This window comes from Vigna unguiculata, chromosome 7 (genome assembly GCF_037176805.1).
Source record: "Vigna unguiculata cultivar grain cowpea cultivar isolate G323 ecotype 2 chromosome 7, ASM3717680v1, whole genome shotgun sequence".
Lineage (NCBI taxonomy): Eukaryota > Viridiplantae > Streptophyta > Magnoliopsida > Fabales > Fabaceae > Vigna > Vigna unguiculata.
In genome coordinates this window covers 37,814,079-37,833,360 of record NC_140798.1, presented here as the reverse complement: position 1 = coordinate 37,833,360, position 19,282 = coordinate 37,814,079, and the positions used below count along the sequence as shown (strand labels likewise).

At 33.6% G+C, this 19,282-nt stretch overlaps 3 protein-coding genes across 13 annotated transcripts; 1 reads left to right on the top strand and 2 right to left on the bottom strand.

Annotated features, from left to right (window-relative positions):
* The first annotated feature begins 1,037 nt into the window (after window positions 1-1,037).
* Window positions 1,038-8,239, top strand: LOC114190327 (5'-nucleotidase / magnesium ion binding protein). Of its 10 annotated transcripts, XR_014996546.1 has the most exons (13): window positions 1,038-1,194; window positions 1,343-1,484; window positions 1,700-1,760; window positions 1,883-2,015; window positions 2,114-2,237; window positions 2,381-2,437; window positions 2,561-2,657; window positions 3,662-3,869; window positions 4,686-4,746; window positions 5,050-5,110; window positions 5,249-5,326; window positions 6,153-6,240; window positions 6,400-6,706. XR_014996546.1 is itself a non-coding variant. In XM_085675543.1 (11 exons), the coding sequence occupies exons 1-10, from the start codon at window positions 1,100-1,102 to the stop codon at window positions 5,309-5,311; spliced, it is 1,041 nt and encodes a 346-aa protein (XP_085531669.1). In that variant the 5' UTR covers window positions 1,039-1,099; the 3' UTR covers window positions 5,312-5,326; window positions 8,101-8,239. The 10 variants fall into 10 exon arrangements, 5 of the variants coding, with proteins under 5 accessions (XP_085531669.1, XP_085531670.1, XP_027934964.1 ...); XR_014996548.1 differs by lacking the exon at window positions 6,153-6,240 and having other exon boundaries at window positions 6,404-6,706; XR_014996547.1 differs by lacking the exon at window positions 6,153-6,240.
* LOC114190328 (transcription factor TGA4-like) lies at window positions 7,100-9,008 on the bottom strand. 2 transcript variants are annotated; one of them, XM_085675545.1, is made up of 4 exons: window positions 8,866-9,008; window positions 8,324-8,466; window positions 8,023-8,226; window positions 7,100-7,772 (listed from the first exon to the last, which is right to left on the bottom strand). In XM_085675545.1, exons 1-4 carry the CDS (start codon window positions 8,960-8,962, stop codon window positions 7,653-7,655), a joined length of 564 nt encoding a protein of 187 aa, XP_085531671.1. In that variant the 5' UTR covers window positions 8,963-9,008; the 3' UTR covers window positions 7,100-7,652. The 2 variants fall into 2 exon arrangements, with proteins under 2 accessions (XP_085531671.1, XP_027934966.1); XM_028079165.2 differs by having other exon boundaries at window positions 7,107-7,772; window positions 8,324-8,604.
* Window positions 9,009-11,226: 2,218 nt separating this feature from the next.
* LOC114190019 (uncharacterized) lies at window positions 11,227-19,282 on the bottom strand. Its single transcript, XM_028078765.2, has 9 exons — window positions 18,952-19,282; window positions 18,629-18,675; window positions 16,881-17,005; window positions 16,063-16,258; window positions 15,644-15,946; window positions 15,480-15,566; window positions 14,638-15,384; window positions 13,836-14,419; window positions 11,227-13,140 (listed from the first exon to the last, which is right to left on the bottom strand). The coding sequence occupies exons 1-9, from the start codon at window positions 19,217-19,219 to the stop codon at window positions 11,652-11,654; spliced, it is 3,846 nt and encodes a 1,281-aa protein (XP_027934566.1). The 5' UTR covers window positions 19,220-19,282; the 3' UTR covers window positions 11,227-11,651.

Below are 19,282 nucleotides of genomic sequence, written 5' to 3'. Positions count from 1 at the left end.
TATGATATTTGTGAGTTTTTTGAGTTATTATGAATATTCATCTATGAAGAGGATTTTCTCTTTTGTGTCCACATTTCATAATTCTAATTTTACCCTTTACAATGTAATTATTTGTTAAATTTTTAACTTTTACAAATTTTTATAAAACTATTTACTTATCTCCTTATTCTTTTTTCTTTCATTCATCAACAATTATTTTTTCATATTTTCTCAATATATTTAACTTTAATTTTGATAAATATAATTTTATTTTGTTTATTAACTTAATAACATTACAATATTATTAACTACTAATATAATATCATGTATATTCAAAAAATACGTACACAGACGCGACAAAGCTTGTGTTTATGCTAGTGAGTATAACAAAATTTTCTACATAAATTTTAATAATTACTTGATAGGTAGAGGAAGAGATAATAAAACTATCTATCATCTTCTATAATAATAAAGGGGACCAAATTGAGAAAGGACAATATTGCTTCATTTTTACAAAAATTGGGACTAAATTGAAACTAAAAACAAATATTGGGACCAAATTGAGTCACTTTGACATGTGACAAAACTGTGAAGTGACACGTGTCAAAAAAAAAATTCAAAAAATATTAAAAAAAATCATAAATTGACACATGGCGTTGACTTTAACACAGTCTAGTTGAAGGTGAGGATCAAATTGAGTCATTTTTAAGAAAATAAGGATTAAATTAAGACAACGAAAAGCGTGAAAACCAAAATAAAATTTCATGACAAATAAAGGGACCAAAAGGATAATTTAATCTTTAAAGTTTATGAATCACTAATTTATCTGCACATGTCAAAATAAACCAATAAACCACTCACTCAGTAGTTTCAATCAAATTCTTGAAAAACCCAATCTATAATCACTCTCTACAATAAATTCTAGCCATTCATTTCTAAGTTGTGTCTCTAATGCTAGAAAAACATTTATGTAATGAGAAAAAAAATAAATAAAAGAAAAAAAACTGTGAGTGGAAAAGAAAATTATTAAAATTGATCAAAGTAAAAAAAGTTGTTTTTGAGTTTTAAAATTTTAGAAATTATTAAAAGTGAAAGTTTTGATTCTCTCACTCACACTATAATGAATCATAGCTTCCAACTTCAAGTTCAAGCCATCATCGCCACCTCTTTTCGCCAACGCCACTTCTCCTTTTCTTCCCGTAACACTGCCTCAAGGTTCTTCTTCTTCTTTTAACGCCACCTCTTTTTCCCATTTTTTTTTTCATCCTCTTTTAACCTGCTATTGCACATCTTTGTTTAAAGTTTGTATTCTATTTTCCTTCGTTTTAATTTGTTAACTATTCTGACATTTTTTTTGTTAAAGGGTATCATTTTCTAGTTTTTGTTGCGGGAGAAATTTAGAAATGGAGGAAGTGAAGGTTGCTTCGGACTTCATGGTGGGTGACCCTGCGTTGTTGGAGAAGAAAATTGATGCAATTCGTTTGGGTGGTCCCCAGAAGCTTCAGGTTTCTGCATGCATTTGGTTCATAATTAATTTAAGTGCTTTATTGAGTATTCCATATCTTTACTTTGTGTGCTCGTTGAATTTACTTGCTGTAGTAGTTTGGTGACATAATAGATGATGGGTAATTACTTACAAAATTGTTTTTTAGTTCTTCAGATTTTCCCAGCGCAATGTGTTCCTATTTTTATTATTGTATTGACAAATTCATGGTACCAGGTGATTGCTGATTTTGATGCCACGTTAACTAAGTTTGTGGTTAATGGAAATCGTGGTCAAAGTACGTTGTTCCCTGAACGTTTTATTTCCCCCTTTTGGTCCCTTTGATGTAAGAAAAGAAATGGATGTCATTCAGAATTCTGCTATGGATCATATCTAATAGAGTCATTTGTGCTTCTGTAGCCAGTCATGGCCTTTTGCAGCAGGGTAATCCAGAATATGATGCCAAAAGGCAGCAGTTATATGAATATTACCATCCTTTAGAATTTTCACCGACTATTGGACTTGAAGAGAAAACGAAGCTCATGGAAGAGTGGTGTGTGAGTTTGTTAATGGTGGACGTATAGGCTCTAAGTTGAATGTTCAGCATTGGCATTATTACATTTTGCTGAAACTCTAAATTTGGTGTATCAGGTGGGGAAAAACACATGCTCTACTTGTTGAGGGAGGACTTACATATGAATCAATAAGGCAATCTGTTGCTAATGCTAACATAGCTTTCAGGGAAGGTGTCTCTGAACTTTTTGAGTTTCTGGAGGTATACTTCTTTGGCAGATATAAGATCTTACATTGCATCTTGATATGCTTATTTTATATCAGTTGAATTTATGAAGTGTAATATAGATATGTGAAAATTCGATTTCTGACCCTGGTTCCCATTTTCTATTTTGTAATTTTCAGGAAAGAGACATTCCTGTGTTAATATTCTCCGCAGGGCTCGCTGATACCATTGAAGAGGTCTGAAAAATCAATTTAGTTTTATGATGGCAAGGTTGCAAAATATGGACTTTATTTTCTCCTCCATTGTTGTAGACGCCTCTCAATTGCAATATGTTGTTTTTTTTTTCTTGATAATAACAGGTCCTAAGGCAGAAACTTCACAGATCCTTCAAGAATGTGAGGATAGTATCCAACAGAATGGTATTTGATGACAATGGCAGCCTTGTATCATTTAAAGGTGATTTTATGTTTCCTGCATTCATTAGCTACATATTTGTTGGTTTTTCATCTCGGTATTCATGTCCAAATATATATTTTGAGGCTGAGGCCTTACGTTAGCGCCTTTAGGTTTTATTGTCAATAGAGTAAAGCAAATATATTATATTTATTTTTAATTATATGTACTGTATCATATTTTGATAAATGTATGATATGTATGTACTGTATCATATTTTGATAAATGTTTCCTTACCTGTGGGAACAGACAGCTGAAAATATTTATTTGATCATGGTACCTTATGTGATGTATCATAGACTTTAATATTGTAACAGAAAAACTTGGCTGAGCTTATGCATTATAGTTTGTAGGGTGGTAGGTTGCTCAAATAATGTGACCACTAGTTTGAGCGTGAACTAGATATGATCCCTGCACATACCAATGTCAGCCAAAGGTTTTCAAAACACACTTCAACCTACTTGAAATCCCTTGATTAATTTGGATCAATGTATTACGGGTAGCTTTCAGGGCAGCAACTTACATTCTAAATTTTCTAGTCTTTATGTGGATATTTTCATCTTAAAACCAATGATACCACTTAATGCTAACTGATCCAAGAGTGTATGGAAGTGTCTCAAAATGTTGGTCGAATTGACACTTATCATCAGCAAGTTCTATATTTACTTTCTATAATTGAATAATGTACTGCTCTTGCAAGTTACAACCACAAGATGAATAAATCTCTCTTTTGCAAATCCAAACCTCTGACAGAAGGTAACAAGGAATTTAGCAACGGCATCCCGAAAAAACCTGCAGATAAATGTCTCTATTCCCAGAGTCCTGGAAAATTCCATTTTTTCTTTAAACTATTCAAAACAAATATATATAAGCTTTCATTAGGATATGCTTTCTTATGAGTTGATTTGGAACATTTTAGCTCATGGCTGAGTTGTCGAAAGTATGTTTTCGGGCACTTAAAGATATAAATATTGTTCTTACATTGTACTTATAAATTTCTATTACAGGAAAATTGATTCATAGCTTAAATAAAAATGAGCACGCTCTTGATATGGCAGCACCTGTACATGAGAGGTTTGGTGATATGGATGGTCCTACTGATGACAATGCCTCATTGAAGAAGAGAACCAATGTTCTCCTTCTTGGCGATCACCTTGGAGACTTGGGAATGTCTGATGGTTTGAATTATGAGACTCGAATATCCATGGGATTTCTGTAAGTTTAGAATCTTATCATCTAGTTGTCTTGGTAACATGTAAATTTGAGCTCAGCTAATGTCTATAAAGGTACTTACGACTGTGACTTGATCTCTACTATATTATTGTGAAATTTTGAGGCCAGTTATCTATATAGTATGATAGATTGGCAGTTTTTTCAACAAATATCTTTATCAAAATACATATCTAAACTACTATTGCTTTTTGTTTTTTGAATGCTAAACTTCTAAACTTGGACCAATCATAGAAGGAATTCTTCATTTTTACTTCCTTGTTGCATCCACCTGCTATTTAGTTTAAAGTTGAAGTGCAATTCTTCTTGGTGAATTTTCAGCATTAGATATTATTGCTAGTAAATTTGTTAGCCTTACACCTTGTTGTTCTGTTATGCATTTTGATTCTGCAGTTTTGTATTATGTCGTCTATCATCTTTCATCAATTTTGAATTGATTTATTATGGATGTTGAGTTAAGTCATGAAATGACATTGTAAAAAGAAAAATGTTAAAATTTAACAAACTGTCCTTTCCAAAGTTTGATTTTGAACACAAATTAAATAGTAAGTTGTAGATATTGACATCAATGAAGTGATTAATGGTCTGCTTGAACAAACTTATCCATTAACACTTTTAGAAGAAAAAAAGAACAAAAAAATAAAATGAGTTTGTGCATAAGCTATAATTAACTTATATACAAGTTAAAAACAAGATTTAGAGAAATTGTATAAGAAAACTTATACAAATTAACTTATGCATAGGGTAATTTTAGCTTTTAAAGAACATTTTAATTTCTTTTTTCTTATTTTTCTCTTGTAGAGGGACTTATGAGAAAAGAGGATTAGTTGACTTGAATATGTTACTGTTTGCTGGCACATATGTAAGCGTGTCTGCTTTTATTTATTTTTTAATTATTTTGATAAATTTTCATTAAGTAAAGAAATGATTACACATTAGAAGGGAATTGTAAATTTGTAATTGTAACTACTGATGCTTATAATCATAGCAATTTTTCAGTTATGGTAATTGTATTTTTTTATGTCCCTCTCATCTCCTTCCATGATCTTGAGCTTTTAACTTCTTGCTTTATCTGAAAACATAATCTTTCTTTCCCTAGTTCTTGAGGTAGTATAAAAAATTGAAATTAATACAGATGCTCTACTGCATAAAATTATTGTTGTAGGAACCACAACATTGAGAACTCACTCAGCTGCTATCGAGAAGCTTTTGATGTTGTTTTTATGGTAAGTTGATTGGGTTGATGGTAGGAATATTTTTATAGAATGTTTGAATTAGATAATTTAAGAGTAATTTATTTGTTTGGTGAATTTAAAATGTTATGACTTACAAGCTAATTGGAACTTGCAAATTATTACCTGCAGAATGATGCAGCCATGTGGGGAGTTATCAAATTGGTCTCTCGAATGTGTTCAAGTGGTGCTTGATTATTTCCAGTAATGGTATATCTTTAGCAGTCTCATTCTTTTTTGCTTTATATATCTTAGGATTCCTTGTTATTAAATTCGTATTATCTATAGTTTTAGCAAAAGCTGTTCACAATCTCAAAGGAATGGCATCAATCAGATGTGTAACTGCATGAAATGCAGCTCTTTTTTGGGCAACAAGTGATCTATAATGTTGATTAATACAACAATTGAAATATAATAAAGTATAATGTTAAAATAATATAATAAATAATGTAAATAATCAGAAATGAACGTTTTAAAAATATTAACTTAAAATGTGTCAATCGATAGGTTTCCAATTTGATTGAATTTTTATTTTACTGATTTATACCTGTTTATGAATGCTTCCAGTTCCTACCCAATTGTAAAAATTTTATTATGAGCCTTGAAAAAGAAAAAGAACAAACTGAAAAAAGAAGGAAGTGAAAAATAACATATACACAGTGTGATCTGTTAGACAATCAGAGTTAAAATCCAGAAAGTCTTTAACATAATCAAGAACATTATTAATTAGAAAAGCAGGCCATGAAAATTGTTGGAAAAAACTGAATCTTCAACTCAGGTTAATCAATTCAATTACGTTTCTAATACTACTTAATCAGTACAACAAACTCAGAATGGGAAAACATGAATTACCAATGTAATTGCATTAACTCTCTGTATTTTATTCCATCTTGTATTCCTGTCAATAAAAAGCATCGGCTTTTTCTTCATGCACTGTTACTAACTACACTCGCATATTAATAAAACAAAAACTTAAAAAATAGCTTTTTTCATTGTTGTTGCTGTTTTTGTTATCATTTTCTAGTTGTTACTGCAGAGAAAGAAGAAAAAAAGAGAACACGTTGCAAAGAAAAGTTATCCGAAAAGCATATTTCAATAAGCATTTTATGTGTTCGTTTTGAAAGGTATCACATATATGTTCTGAAAAACTTGTTTGAGAAAGTTCATTTCAAAATGTATTTTAACTTTTGGAATGTTACTGCTTAAAAGACCAATAAAGAACAAAATATGAGGAAAAACGGAACTAGAATATATAAGGTTTTTTTGTGACAATATTGTGACAGCAAGATTCTGAAAATCCAAGGGTAGACACCAGAGACAGGTTGTTCATGCAGAGCTGGAAATTGGAGTGAGTGGAGTCTCAAAAACTCTTTCCACCTTCCAACAAACTACTACTAGACAATCGTAATTATTATATGCAAAATGACACAAAAACTAAAACTAATGTTGTAATGTCTTTCTTCCGCAATGTGTGTTTCTATGCTGAAACTTATGTTTTTGTTAACATCTTCTGAGTATCATTTGTAGAAACACTTTCTCAACTTGTATCTAATTGAGTTTCAAGATTGCAAGCTCTTGTTTGTGGTGTGATATTGTATTAAAGCTTGAGTTACAAATAGGAAATGCTTTTAAGAACCCTGACACATTAAGAAGAAAATTAATTTCATTTAGTATGAGCATTAGATGCAGTTTCTGATTCAGAAATGTAGGTTCTTTTTGTCCTTCAAAAAGCTACGTTGGGTCCAATCTAATACCATACTCAATCATACAAACTTGACGGACCATTCATTATTAAAAAAATTTATATTAGATGAGATTTTTCTTGTAAATTTGTTAAAAATTTCTTTTAAAAAAATAACTTTTTCTGTCATTTTGTCTAAAACTTTTAATTAGTAGATAATTTCTTCGTGAGTAATCATTTCTTACAAAATTATAAAATTTGTAAGTATTTTCTACAAAATTTGTTGTGAAAAGTGTTTTATACAAAAATATTTTGTAAAAAAATTGGTAGCAATTTCCTACAATTTTTTTTCACAAAAAAATTTGTAAATATTTTTTTAAAAAAAAAATTTGAAACAAAATTAACAGAAAATATGAGATTTTTTAATAATAGTCCGAGTTTCACTTTGAACCTATGAACTGTGGCAGTGCTAAATTTTTTTTTAATATTTACACCTCATATTCTTTAACCATGCGTGATTATGATTCTTTCTTCTTTTTTTTTGTGAAGAAAATCCTCTATTTTTCTTTTTGATATATATTTGCTGTGTTGTGTATGATAGGTGATGATTTGAATGCCGTCAAAGTTGGAACTATGGTCATCATTAATAATCATGTTTTAAAAATTGCATCAGTTTTGGCTCAATCAATGTACTAGATTAGTGGATTATAAGTTAAACTAATGAAGATCTACGTATGAGAATAAAAACTTTGGGAAAAAGGAAATGAAACTTTTCCGCAAATAAAATATTTATTTATAATTTGTAATATATAAACTTAAGAATAAACACTTCCACTTTCATATTTGATGGAGTGTTCAAAGTGAGCTAGCAGGGTTATGGAGGCGTTCCCCCAAACCAAGTAAGAATTCTGCATACTGACTATTTGTGAGCAGACCACATAGTTGATGCAAAAATTCCTGTCGAACATCATTCGCCTGTTTAACAACAGACCATGTTAAAGTTTTTCAAACAAATTGTTATTACCACCTTTTAAAATCAAATACCAAAAAACTTCAACTTGATATGATATTTTTTAAGTGATTTTGAAATATAAAAAAAAAATAATAATAGAAAGATACTAAGATGATGTCACTTCAGATTGTAAGAGAAAGTTATCAAAATTTATCTATTAAAAAATCATTTTCCTATAGAAAAGGAATTGGATTCAATGCATGCATTAATTACCTGCTTTAGAAATCTCATATGTTGTGAGGCACAAGTCAGTTTTAATCCTTTGTCACCTTCTGTTGTTGCATTATGAAGGATTTGGTGAAGTTTCTCCATGCCTCGTGCAAGAGCATATTCTACTTGTTTACATGATTGTACAAAATTCCAAATATCAGAAAGTTGCTGCTGAGAACACGAATGTTGAAGTTGAGGCACAATAACCTGTTTCCAGAGCAGACACCATGAAGCATTAATATTTTGCTAATTTTTTTTTTCTCTCCTCATTTTGATTCCATGCAAGAGCGTATACAAGCATTACCTGGAGCAGTTGAGAAGGGCGAAATCCTCCAATCCACCACACACTGTGTTCAGCTGTTGTGTTCCAAGCAACATTGCTGACATCAAAATTTGCAGCGCTAGTTTTCATTTCTGAGAATTCCACATAGTGCTTCATGACAATGTCTATAAGAAACACTAGTTTGTCATCAACAACTTCCTCATTTAAACTACTCCGTATCTCACAAATAAGTCTATTGTGTTTTTCCAACCATCGTCCATAGTTTGTCGCAAATGTTGTGTTTCCTGCGGAATTCTTACCTTCTAAGGGAAACAGATAACGAGCAAAAGAATATTATAAGAAAGTTATTATAAGATAAAGATCCATAAACTTATTAAATTTTTTATGTTTTTTATTGGTATTTCTACTATTACTTGTGAATGTGTTTTTGTTTGAAGAGATTATTTTTCTGTTGCATAATTTCTATAGAAGTTTTCCATTAAAAACCTAATCACTAGATTTTGACAACTAATACATAAGCCGACAAAAACATGGAGCAGCATTAACTATATGATTGTTCTTACCATCAATTCTGAAGATTTCTTCTTTAGCATCAACCTCATTCCTTGGCTTATTTGCTAAAAATTTCCTTCCCTGATTGAACTGGTTGGATGAACCCATGATTTTCTTTCAACTGCTTACAGAATGGAAACCAGTAAGCATTAAATTTCATAATGCATTGATGAGAATGGAATGAAGAATGCAAGGTGAATATATATATTCACAAAATGTAAAAGAGATCACTATTCACAGAGAATGATACCGAGAATATAGTGCAACCCTTTTGTCTTTTTTTTTTCCTACATAATACAAACAAAACCCCCACTTAACACGACACGACAACATGTATTATTAACCATTTGATATGATCATACATTTGTTAGATTTGATGAATATTTAGGAATGTACCAACCATTAACCACCATCTTAGTACACTTTTGGCCTTTCAAACCATCATGGGACAAAAGTAGTGATGTGGAAAATCTGTACTCTATCATGGTTTTTACACCAATAATTCCATTTCGAGGAGGTAGATTCCCATTGAAACTACTGATGTGTCTCCGACTCTGTCTCTTTCTCCACCTTTTTTTATTATGCAGGTATCATCCAACGTTGTCTAGATTCTTGAACCGTCACTGAATCTTCTTTCTGCCATTAAATAAATAAAACTTGTTAATCTTATCTCACGTGGAGAAAAGAAAACACCATGCTTTTCATAGTGTGGCATCCTTCTTGAGTAAGAAATTACATTTTTAAATAACAAGCAAATAGTGCATATTTTTGACAGTATAAAATTTTAGAGGAGGGGTTAATGGAAGTTTGAAACTGTTATATCATGTCGAAATTCTATTTTATTTCACTTGATCAAGTGAAACAGAAAGGAAGAAACAAAGCTTTTATCAGAGAAAATTAAAAGTTGATGCAGACATTCACCTAAATAGACAAAGCCACAACCTTGGTGAAAGGGTACTAAGTTGTGAGACTTAGTTTTACATTGTTGGAGACACTAGAAAAGTGTTATTTGACAAGGGTAAACAATGGTGGAGTAAGTAATACCTCGTGTTAACGATTTCATAGTTAATATACTAAATAAAGAACTTTTAATTGCAAAATTGCTTTTGACATGAAATATTCAGGTCTTTATTTTCTACCAAACTTCCATGTGTAAATGTAACTAGTGGAGGAACATGATTGAAGATTTAGAAGAGTGGATTAACTTTTCGAACTTTTTTTCACTGTTACTGAGTATATAGTGTTGAAGAGGTAGTGTGGTGCTTACCCCATTTTGCTTGGGTTTTAAGAAAAAAATAAAAAAAATGTATCAACAACATTTTAATAAAATATTATTCAACAATTTTTTTTAAATTAAAAATACACATTTATTTCATTTACTTATATTATGTTAAAAATTGAGTAGTTCAATATTTCAACGAGAGCTCTACAAGAAACTCAACGAGAAGTTTTTCCAAAAAAAATCATGCGTAAGAGTTAATAATATATTAAAAATTTAAATATGAGTCAAGAACTCACATTAATTAAAAATAAAAAAAAAATTGAACAGTATATAAGAAAAAAAACTCGTAAACTTATTATCTTAACATTTTATATTAAAGTGATGTTAATCTTTTATGTGAATTGAACTCATGCATTGGTATTATCTCTTTATAGTAAATCTTTATGGAAAGACTCATGTGAAATCAAAGTTGAAGATTCCTCTTGGTTAATATGCATGTGAGAGATGCCTATGACTATGGATATCCACTTTGATTAGTATGCATGTGAAAGATGCCTATGGCTACATATATCCTCCGATCGGTGATGGAGAAGGCAATAGGTAGTAGGTATCATGGTGCTATTGAGTATAAGCATGAAAGTGCTGGAGAAGTCGAGGGAGTGAGGTAAAGGTTCCTCTGCCCCATAGTCATGTTTACAATAACAGTAAAGGTTAAAAAATATTATTAATAATGACATTCATCTTTGTTTTTGTTCCTATATGAAGGGTTTTAAACTAGTCCATGTACATGCAATTGATTTTAACATTGTCCCGCTGAGGGTTGTTGTTTTAAGATCGTGAGAAATGCATGCCACTTATTACGGTGCATGGGGACTAAATTCATAGAACAAACACAATATAAAAGGAGGGTCTAATTGCATGCCAGTACCTGTCATCAATAGAAATTAGAAATATAGCACTCCATCTGTTGCATGACACAATTTCAACAGAATAATAACAGATAATGGGGGCATAATCTGTTGTATGATACACCTGTGACTCCACAACACGACAGCCTTCACTTCTGAATGTTTCTCATTTGCATGGATTTTTTTATCTTGTTTACTTCTGCCGAAAACGTAACACCTAGTCTTTCTTATAATTTTATCGGTTTCTAAACAAAAAATAAATTAACATTTTATTAAAATATATGGCAAACAAGACACAAAATGCCTATCGGTAATAATCATTTCACAGATTGCTCCCTGGAACTGTGAAGTTACAACCATCTAACTATACATTGACTCTAATTCTGGCTATATTACAAGTAGCAAGGACACAACGATCCCTGTGAATATCATCCCAACTAGCACAGCATATGTTTCTTTCATACCATATGCTATTACAAAATTGAGTATAGAAATGCAAAGAACACGGACAAGCTTGTATTTGCTGATTAGCAATAGCAAATCTTGCCCAGATTGCCAAGTGAGCAGCAATAACCGGCAATTACTCTTTGAGAACTTATTTACTTCTTGCACAAAATGTGTAGCCCCGAGTACTGATAGAAGGCAACCATTTTCATAAACAATGGTCCTACTTCTTTCGCTGTTTGTGTTTAACTTTCACAATTCTTCGGCCGGATTTGTCACCACCACCTGTGCCCAATGAGAAACTCCCTCCTAGACTGCCAGAAGTCTGAAAAGAAGGGTTCTGCGGAGCAATATTCTGTTGACTACCAAACTGGAAAGAACTAGCTACCGGTGGAGATGATGCCCCAAATACAAAATTTGATTGAAGTGGGGCAGGTTGCTGACCAAATACAGAAGTGGCAGGTGGAGTTGCTTGAACTGTATCCTCAGCCATACCATCTTCCATACTCATCTTCTGACTATTACCAGGAGCTGAGCCAAATGCAAAGGTGGGAGTAGGACTTCCAAAAGCATGCTGTGTTGAGGTATTTGCTGCAGCTGAAGTGAATGAAAATTGAGGAGTTGATGCACTGGAGGTAGATAAAAACATTGTTGGTGAACTGACAGAAGCAGTGGATATTCCAAGGGAAAGTCCAGATGAAGACAAAGATGACGAATTAAATTTGGAGCCAAATGGAGACTTGCTGGGCTGCCAACTAGACCCAAATAAAGCAGAACTTGTACTAGTATTGGAGCTAAAGGAGTTTACTGCTGAAGAGGAAGCCGAGGTGCTAAGTCCAAAAGATGTGCCAGAATTTAAAACATTTATGGCAGGACTAGAGGAAATTAATGAACTCCCAGAAGAAAAAGAAGGGCTGGATGAAGGAGATGAAAAACTGCTCAGAGAAAAAGTTGTGTTCCCAGTTAACCCATATGATGGGGAAGATGCAGATGAACCAAATGGAATTGACTGGGTCTGAGTAGAGGCTTCTAACCCGATGGTGGTAGAAGCCTGGGCACCATTAACAGAACCACTGCTAGCACCAACAGAACTTGACTGGCTATTTACAGTTTTGGTTGCCGAAGAGCTGAAGCCAAAAATACTATTCCCTGCAGATGAGCTACCAAAGGCAGTGCTGCTAAGACTACCAGTTCCTGCATCCTGACTGCTTTTAGTTTCCAACGGCTCTAAACCAGAAGATGATAGAGGTAAGCTTGTTGATGGGACAGGAGAGGATCCAAATTTGAAAACGGGAGTTGTAGGATAAGAAGATGCCACCACAGGGGTAGAAGAACTGTTATTACTTGATGCCATTGTGCCAGTCGTCATACTTGCAATGCTACTGCCATTAGAATCTGCCATGGCACTAATGGCACTGCTTTTGGCAGCAGATAAACTGCTGAATATATCCTGACTGATAAAGTTACCAGATACAGGGGCTGGAAAAGAAGAAAACGAAGGGCTTGAAAGAGACCCATTATTTTGATTTGAGTTGTGGCCAACATTGAATATACTCTTGGATGATGTAAAAAATGATGTTGATGCGGCAGATGAACTAGCAAGTTCTGATGCCCAAACAGAAGATCCAGTATCATTAGTAGTCTCAGCATTACCATTATCAGATTCACGAACCTTTGGCATAGAATCAGTTGTACCAGGAACAGTAGTTGTGCTGCACATGAAGGAAACACATTTAGCACATGAATCAACTTAATACTTAACTGAACACTATGTGATGCCAAATATTTCTCCAGTTTCAATTGTCCAATGGAAAAAAAAAGAGTAATAACAATTATGACACATCCCAGAAATCAAACAACAATATTCTCAATGGTTGAAGACTGTAAAGTAAAGGGGAATGGAGGTGATGCAAGTAAGTTAAGTAGAGGAAAAAGAATCTAATGATTCAAATGTAAAGGGGCGTAGTCCAACAGAGGGGAACATGCACAAGTTTTCTACATGGCTGCAAACTAAAATAAAGCTTTTCCCTTTCTGTTTTTCTGCATATTGACCAGAATACTATTTCAAAGGAAACCAAAGAAAATCCAGAATTTAGACTAAAATATTTACTCATCAAATAGAAAAGCCATCCCCATAGTCAAAACAAAAGGTGTTGACACTATTCAAAAGTCACATGATATACAGATTACATTAAAGTCAAAAGCACAAAAAACAGTTGAGAGGCAAAAACCCATTTAAATATTATCTATAACTCGAAAGGCAATAGTATCTATGGCTGTTGTTGATAACCTTGGTCATAAATATTGGGAAAAGTAAAGGAAGAATGGTAAAAAAACCAAAAATTCATCATAGATGTGCACAGAATTGAAGGTTTTTCCAAAACCACAATAAATTATATAGACCAACCTGATTGAACTTCCCAGGTTTGAGACAGAAGCACTGAATTTCAAAAAAGATGGTTCAGCACCAACGGATGATGAAGCAGTGAATGGCGCTGGAAGAACCTTGTTTACATTTTTATTGGAGCCAAATTTTGCCAGTGGAGCATCAGCAACATGATCCTTTGATGAGACAACTTTTTCCAACCCAAACGTAGGACTTGATTTGGTTATCTCCTTCGGTGGAGCACTAGGAGCTGTGAATTCTTTCGACGAAACCACTTTATTTTCAGATATAAACAAGGGAGCTTTAGCAATTGATCCATTTGGTATAGCCGTAACTTGCTTGTAGGTTGGATCAAGGATAGATGATGTCCTAAAGATAGACACATCAACTTTTTCACCAACCTTGGATTTATAGGCAGTTCCAATATGAGCCTTACCATCTATTGTAGAAGTCTTAGATATTGCTGATGGATTCTCCTGTTCAGTTGCTTCAGTACCAGAATTAGTTTCCCCCATCACAGCGGTGGAGCTTGTGATTTCTTTCTCAAGAGAAAAAGAAGAGACTGCTCCATTTGGATAAGCATCATCGTCCAGATCCAGAAAATCCTTTTATAACAAGAGAACAAGAAACAAATTAAATACTATCTTAGGATACAAATTGCTGTAAATGGAAGCACCAGATTGCTTTAAGCAACATGCCAACAAAAAGGTAAGTCATGCGGACATTCCTGCTAAGCTAACGTAAAACAACACAAAAATAATGTTTTAAATCATGACAACTACAGAAACCAACCAAATGGTTAACTATAAAAAAAGTCTCATACCTCATGGGCACTCATATGGAACGCCCTCTTCTTTCGTGGCAGATCTGAAACAGATTTTATCATAAAAGAACCACCAGATTTTGCAGTAGACAAGACTTTATTACTTGCGTTTGTAGCATCTTCAGTTGTTATGAGTGGAAGTAATCCATCGGTAGGAGCAACAAGCTTCAATGGACCATTTTCAACCTCGCCTCTCTGAGAATTTAACTTCTGATTCTGAGTACTAGCTGACAAATTTCCAAACTGGCCATCTAATTTATTACCATGCATATTGTTCAGCAATTTTGATGACTCTACCATTTCCATGCTTCGAAGAGCCTGTCCACGTAGCATGGAAGGCGACAACTTCGTTTGTGAATTATCATTCACAATTGTTAGCCTTGATTCAGATGATTTTTCCTTTGGAGAAACCAATTTATCTAGTTGCTGCAGTATTTTTGAAGCCATTTCACTAGATTTCGAGGGCAAAGGGGGAGAGCTCAAACTAGGTATAGTGCTGTCCACATTTTCTTTGGATAATTTCATATGGCTATGCTTAACTTCATCCAGCAGAATCGGCTTCTGTATGGAAGACCCTTGCTGTGAAATATCCACAACCATTTGGTTCCTATCTAGGGACAAAGAGCTACCAGAAATAAGTGAGCTTGAGCCTTTAGAATATAGAAGATTAGACTTCTGACGAATACGGCGAACAGGACCAACAGATCCTATATCATTATCCAAAACTGAACTTCTACGTTTTACTGCCTGCAAAATTAAGAGAAACACAGCACAACAATCTATTAACCTATCTTAAAATATAACACAGAAAGACAAGACATATAACTCACAAGTACTCATACCCCTGGTTTAGATCCAGAAAGCACATCATGATTCAATGCAGACTGACTTGACGATGATGGCTCACCTTCAACAGCATGCTCACCACCCTGTAAAACAAAAACCATATCATAAAATTGATCTTAGAAACATTATTATACAAAATGTTATTCAGAACCAAACAAACCTTGAGCGTGGATGTTGGATAAATTCTAGCATATGGTGTTCGCGCCATATTATATATTGCAGATCTTCCACGAGGTCTTGAGGTCATAAAACCATTTTCATGAACTGCAGCATATTTAGTAGTCCTAGGCACAATGGTCATAATAGGGGATTTAAGAGGAAACTTTTCCCTGTTTACAAGAGTTGGATCCTCCAAGAGCGCAGATGTTTGAACACCTAAAACAGAAGAGGATACTTTGGAATGCCTGCTACCCATGTAAGACTTTGCAAGCTCCGCAGGTGAAGCAACATCTTCAACAGGAATCTAGGGGCAATACAAAGCAATGTGCGAGATAGAGCGGAAAGAGAACATTAATTTATAATCCACGAATACATCCAAACATATATGTAAAGTAAGACTATGAAGGCATGTTCTCATACACTTGAAATAACACGTGGGGTTACAACAGCAGTATTTTCAATCCCATTTTCTAGTGCCGGTGTTTTGGGATATTCCTTTTGTCCACTTTGCAGCATTGGTTCTGAGAGAACCACGCCTTTCCCCTTCTCTTCCTCCCTAACAGGTGCATCCACAGTTCTTGAACGCATAAGTGCGGTCAAATAATCAATCTCAGATCTATGGAATAACAGACAATATCAGACCTTAATCAAAGAAGAAGAAAAATATCACAAGAGGTATACTATTACCAAAGTAACTCAGAATGCATTCATTGGTTACAGAAAACAGGAAGAAATACAATCAAAATTGATTGCAACATGGACTTCACAAAACATAAGAATTAACATATTTAGTAAAAATTTCACAAAGCAACAACAAATATATGAAAAAGTGGATTATCGAGGCAATGTGAAGAGCAGATTGGTTGTCACAAATACATTTTATCTCCCCTAACAACTCCTACTTTAAAATTTTTTAAGTGATTTATTAAGCCATTTTATTTCATATCTTGCAGCTGCAACGGCCCATCATTCAACCTCTGCACTGCATATATCAAATATATTATAGTCCTTACTTCTCTATGAAATACCTTGAAGTGGAATATCTATATCAGACAGTGGTGGCACAACATGTTATGACTTGGGTAATTGTGTCTTGAAACAACAAACCCGCATATTAATAACTATAGAATATATAATAGTATCATAGAAAGCTAATCACACTCAAAAGCTACAGATATTAATGTGCTACATACATATCTTATTTCTATTTATTCTAACACACGTGAAGAAATACAAACCTGCTGAAAGTCTTCTGTTTTAATAGTTTCTCAAGTTCAGTTAATCCACCCTCATCAGAACAATTAATTTGAATATCACTTTCACCAACAGGTACTTGTTGCAGGCCAGAGGAATTCTTTGCAACCTGTTTCACAAGTAACATGATGACAAAGCAAAATGGAAACAAATATGAGAACTATTTTGCCAACCAAAACAGAGCATTGCAGCTCGAATGCTCTATATAGTCAATATAAATGAAAAATATTATAAGGCACTGCAAGTAACTCAATGAAATAGTTTACCAATATTACTTAATGATTTTATACAAAACACTTCAAGCATACCTCTACATACACAATGTAGGTCATTTCATGATATAAGTAAACCACCTCAAGACATGAGGGAAATAAAATATCAGGAGGGTATCAAGCATAGAAATCACCGGTAACAGATTGAGTCAATCACATAACAAAGGTGCTACCCCCAAATAAAAGAAACAGTACAGGAACTGGTAGTGAATATAATAAATTACCCATCTAGTAAAAAATTTATGATTACTAGTAATCATATCACGGCATACAAATTAATTTTTAGCAATCCAAAAATAATGCTTTAAAGCTTTTAATAACTACCCTGTGTAACTTGCCTAAGCTATAGATACTATATAGTAGTATATGTTAAAGGAGAGATGTTGAGTAGTGCAGACTAAAGAATGGAAGAAATTTACAAAAGGGAAAAATATATTTTCCTGCAGCTTAGTTCAAACAAAATTAAGCAGCATTTTCTCAAGAGCACAAATCTATCAATAATTCAAACTTTTTAGACATTCTATATATAATAAGTTCAAAGCATCATTGTCAGATTTCAACTTCTATCATTCCAAATATATACGAGTCAAATTCCCTTAATCTCTTTGGAAAAAAGTATTACAAGAATAAAAATCAGATATACTGCAAAATCATTCAATTTACTGGAATAATACATGAGTAGCTTAATGTTCATTTGTTTCAGCTTTCTCTAAAGGAAAAAAAAATTAACAGTTAGAAGGTATATTTAAAAAGCTGTATTAATTGAGTGTTTTTGAAAGAAAAATAATAAATAGTGTTTTGGTTTCACATAAACTAAAAATAATAGCTTCTGGCAAAACCTCTAAAACCAGTGGTTTGCAAAATTACATTTTTTAAGTTTAAAACAATCGAGAAATTGACTCCTTGAAAAGCAAGGTGTATATTACTTAAATGTCAGCTAGCATTTCCCTTCATCACCATGGTACTTGGTCTAAGCTGGACAAATCAATTTTTCAGGAAAAAGGTTTGCAAGCTCTAGCCTACAAGTGATGCCACCAATCATATGCCCTTATGTCCAAGGAATATACCACATGTCATTGACAACCACAACTTTGAGAACATCACACAAGAAACGTTAACAGGGGCCCTAATTTGTTACCATCCTCCTAACTACGCAAATCCTGGATTATAACATAATATGAACAAGCTAAAAGAGGCATATTCTGGTTCTTAAAATAAAAGCCCTAACCCCACAACAATTGAACACACTTGAAGATAAGAATGGGGAAAAATAGAGGTGTAAGCATCTATTTGAATGCTTTATTGCAAAAGAAATTAGGAATTGTATCTGAATCAAACTATGAATCAATCAACCCATAACATTTTTGTTCACATAAAATATAAAAAATGACACCCAACAAGATATAAATCTCCAAGCAATACAAAGGGTACTATAACAGGCAGGAAATATGTATACTTACAACGACAGCCTCTTCCTGACTATTGTTCTTCACTTCCTGTTCCGTCTCTGCGCCCACATAACAAAATCCATAACATGCATGTCAATTGTAATTTGTTCTCAAATAAGCAAAGAACAACACTTAACACGAATAAAAAAAAAATCTCAATTGGCTCACAGAGCATTCCATCTAAATAACAAGAATATTAGTTAAACGATCTAACTCCAGCATTGTGCTCTACATATGAAGCACTAACGAAAACGACAAATTTACAATTAATTATCATAATCCCGACAAGTGAAGCTTCCAATAAACCCCAACAACCAAAAATAAATGGCGGGAACCTGGAGGAGGAGGAGGAGGAGGAAGGCGCTTGCGGAAAAGGGAGGAGAAGAGAGAGTGAGCGCTGTAAGTGATTAACCTCTGAGCGGGATCCAGAAGCTTGGAGAACCAACCATTGTTGTTGTTGCTGTTCCTGTTAGGGTTTCTGAGTGAGGTTGGGGGGCGATCGTACGGCGTCGTTTGGATCCTGCCACGGAAGGGGCGTTTGCGAAACTTGCCTCCTGCTCCTGCTCCCCCTTCGTATCCCTTCTTTTTCTCTTCGGTCGCCATGGCAGTGATTGGGGAATGCGAGAGCGAGGGAGAAAAAATGCAGAGTGCAAAGTAGGGTTTTAA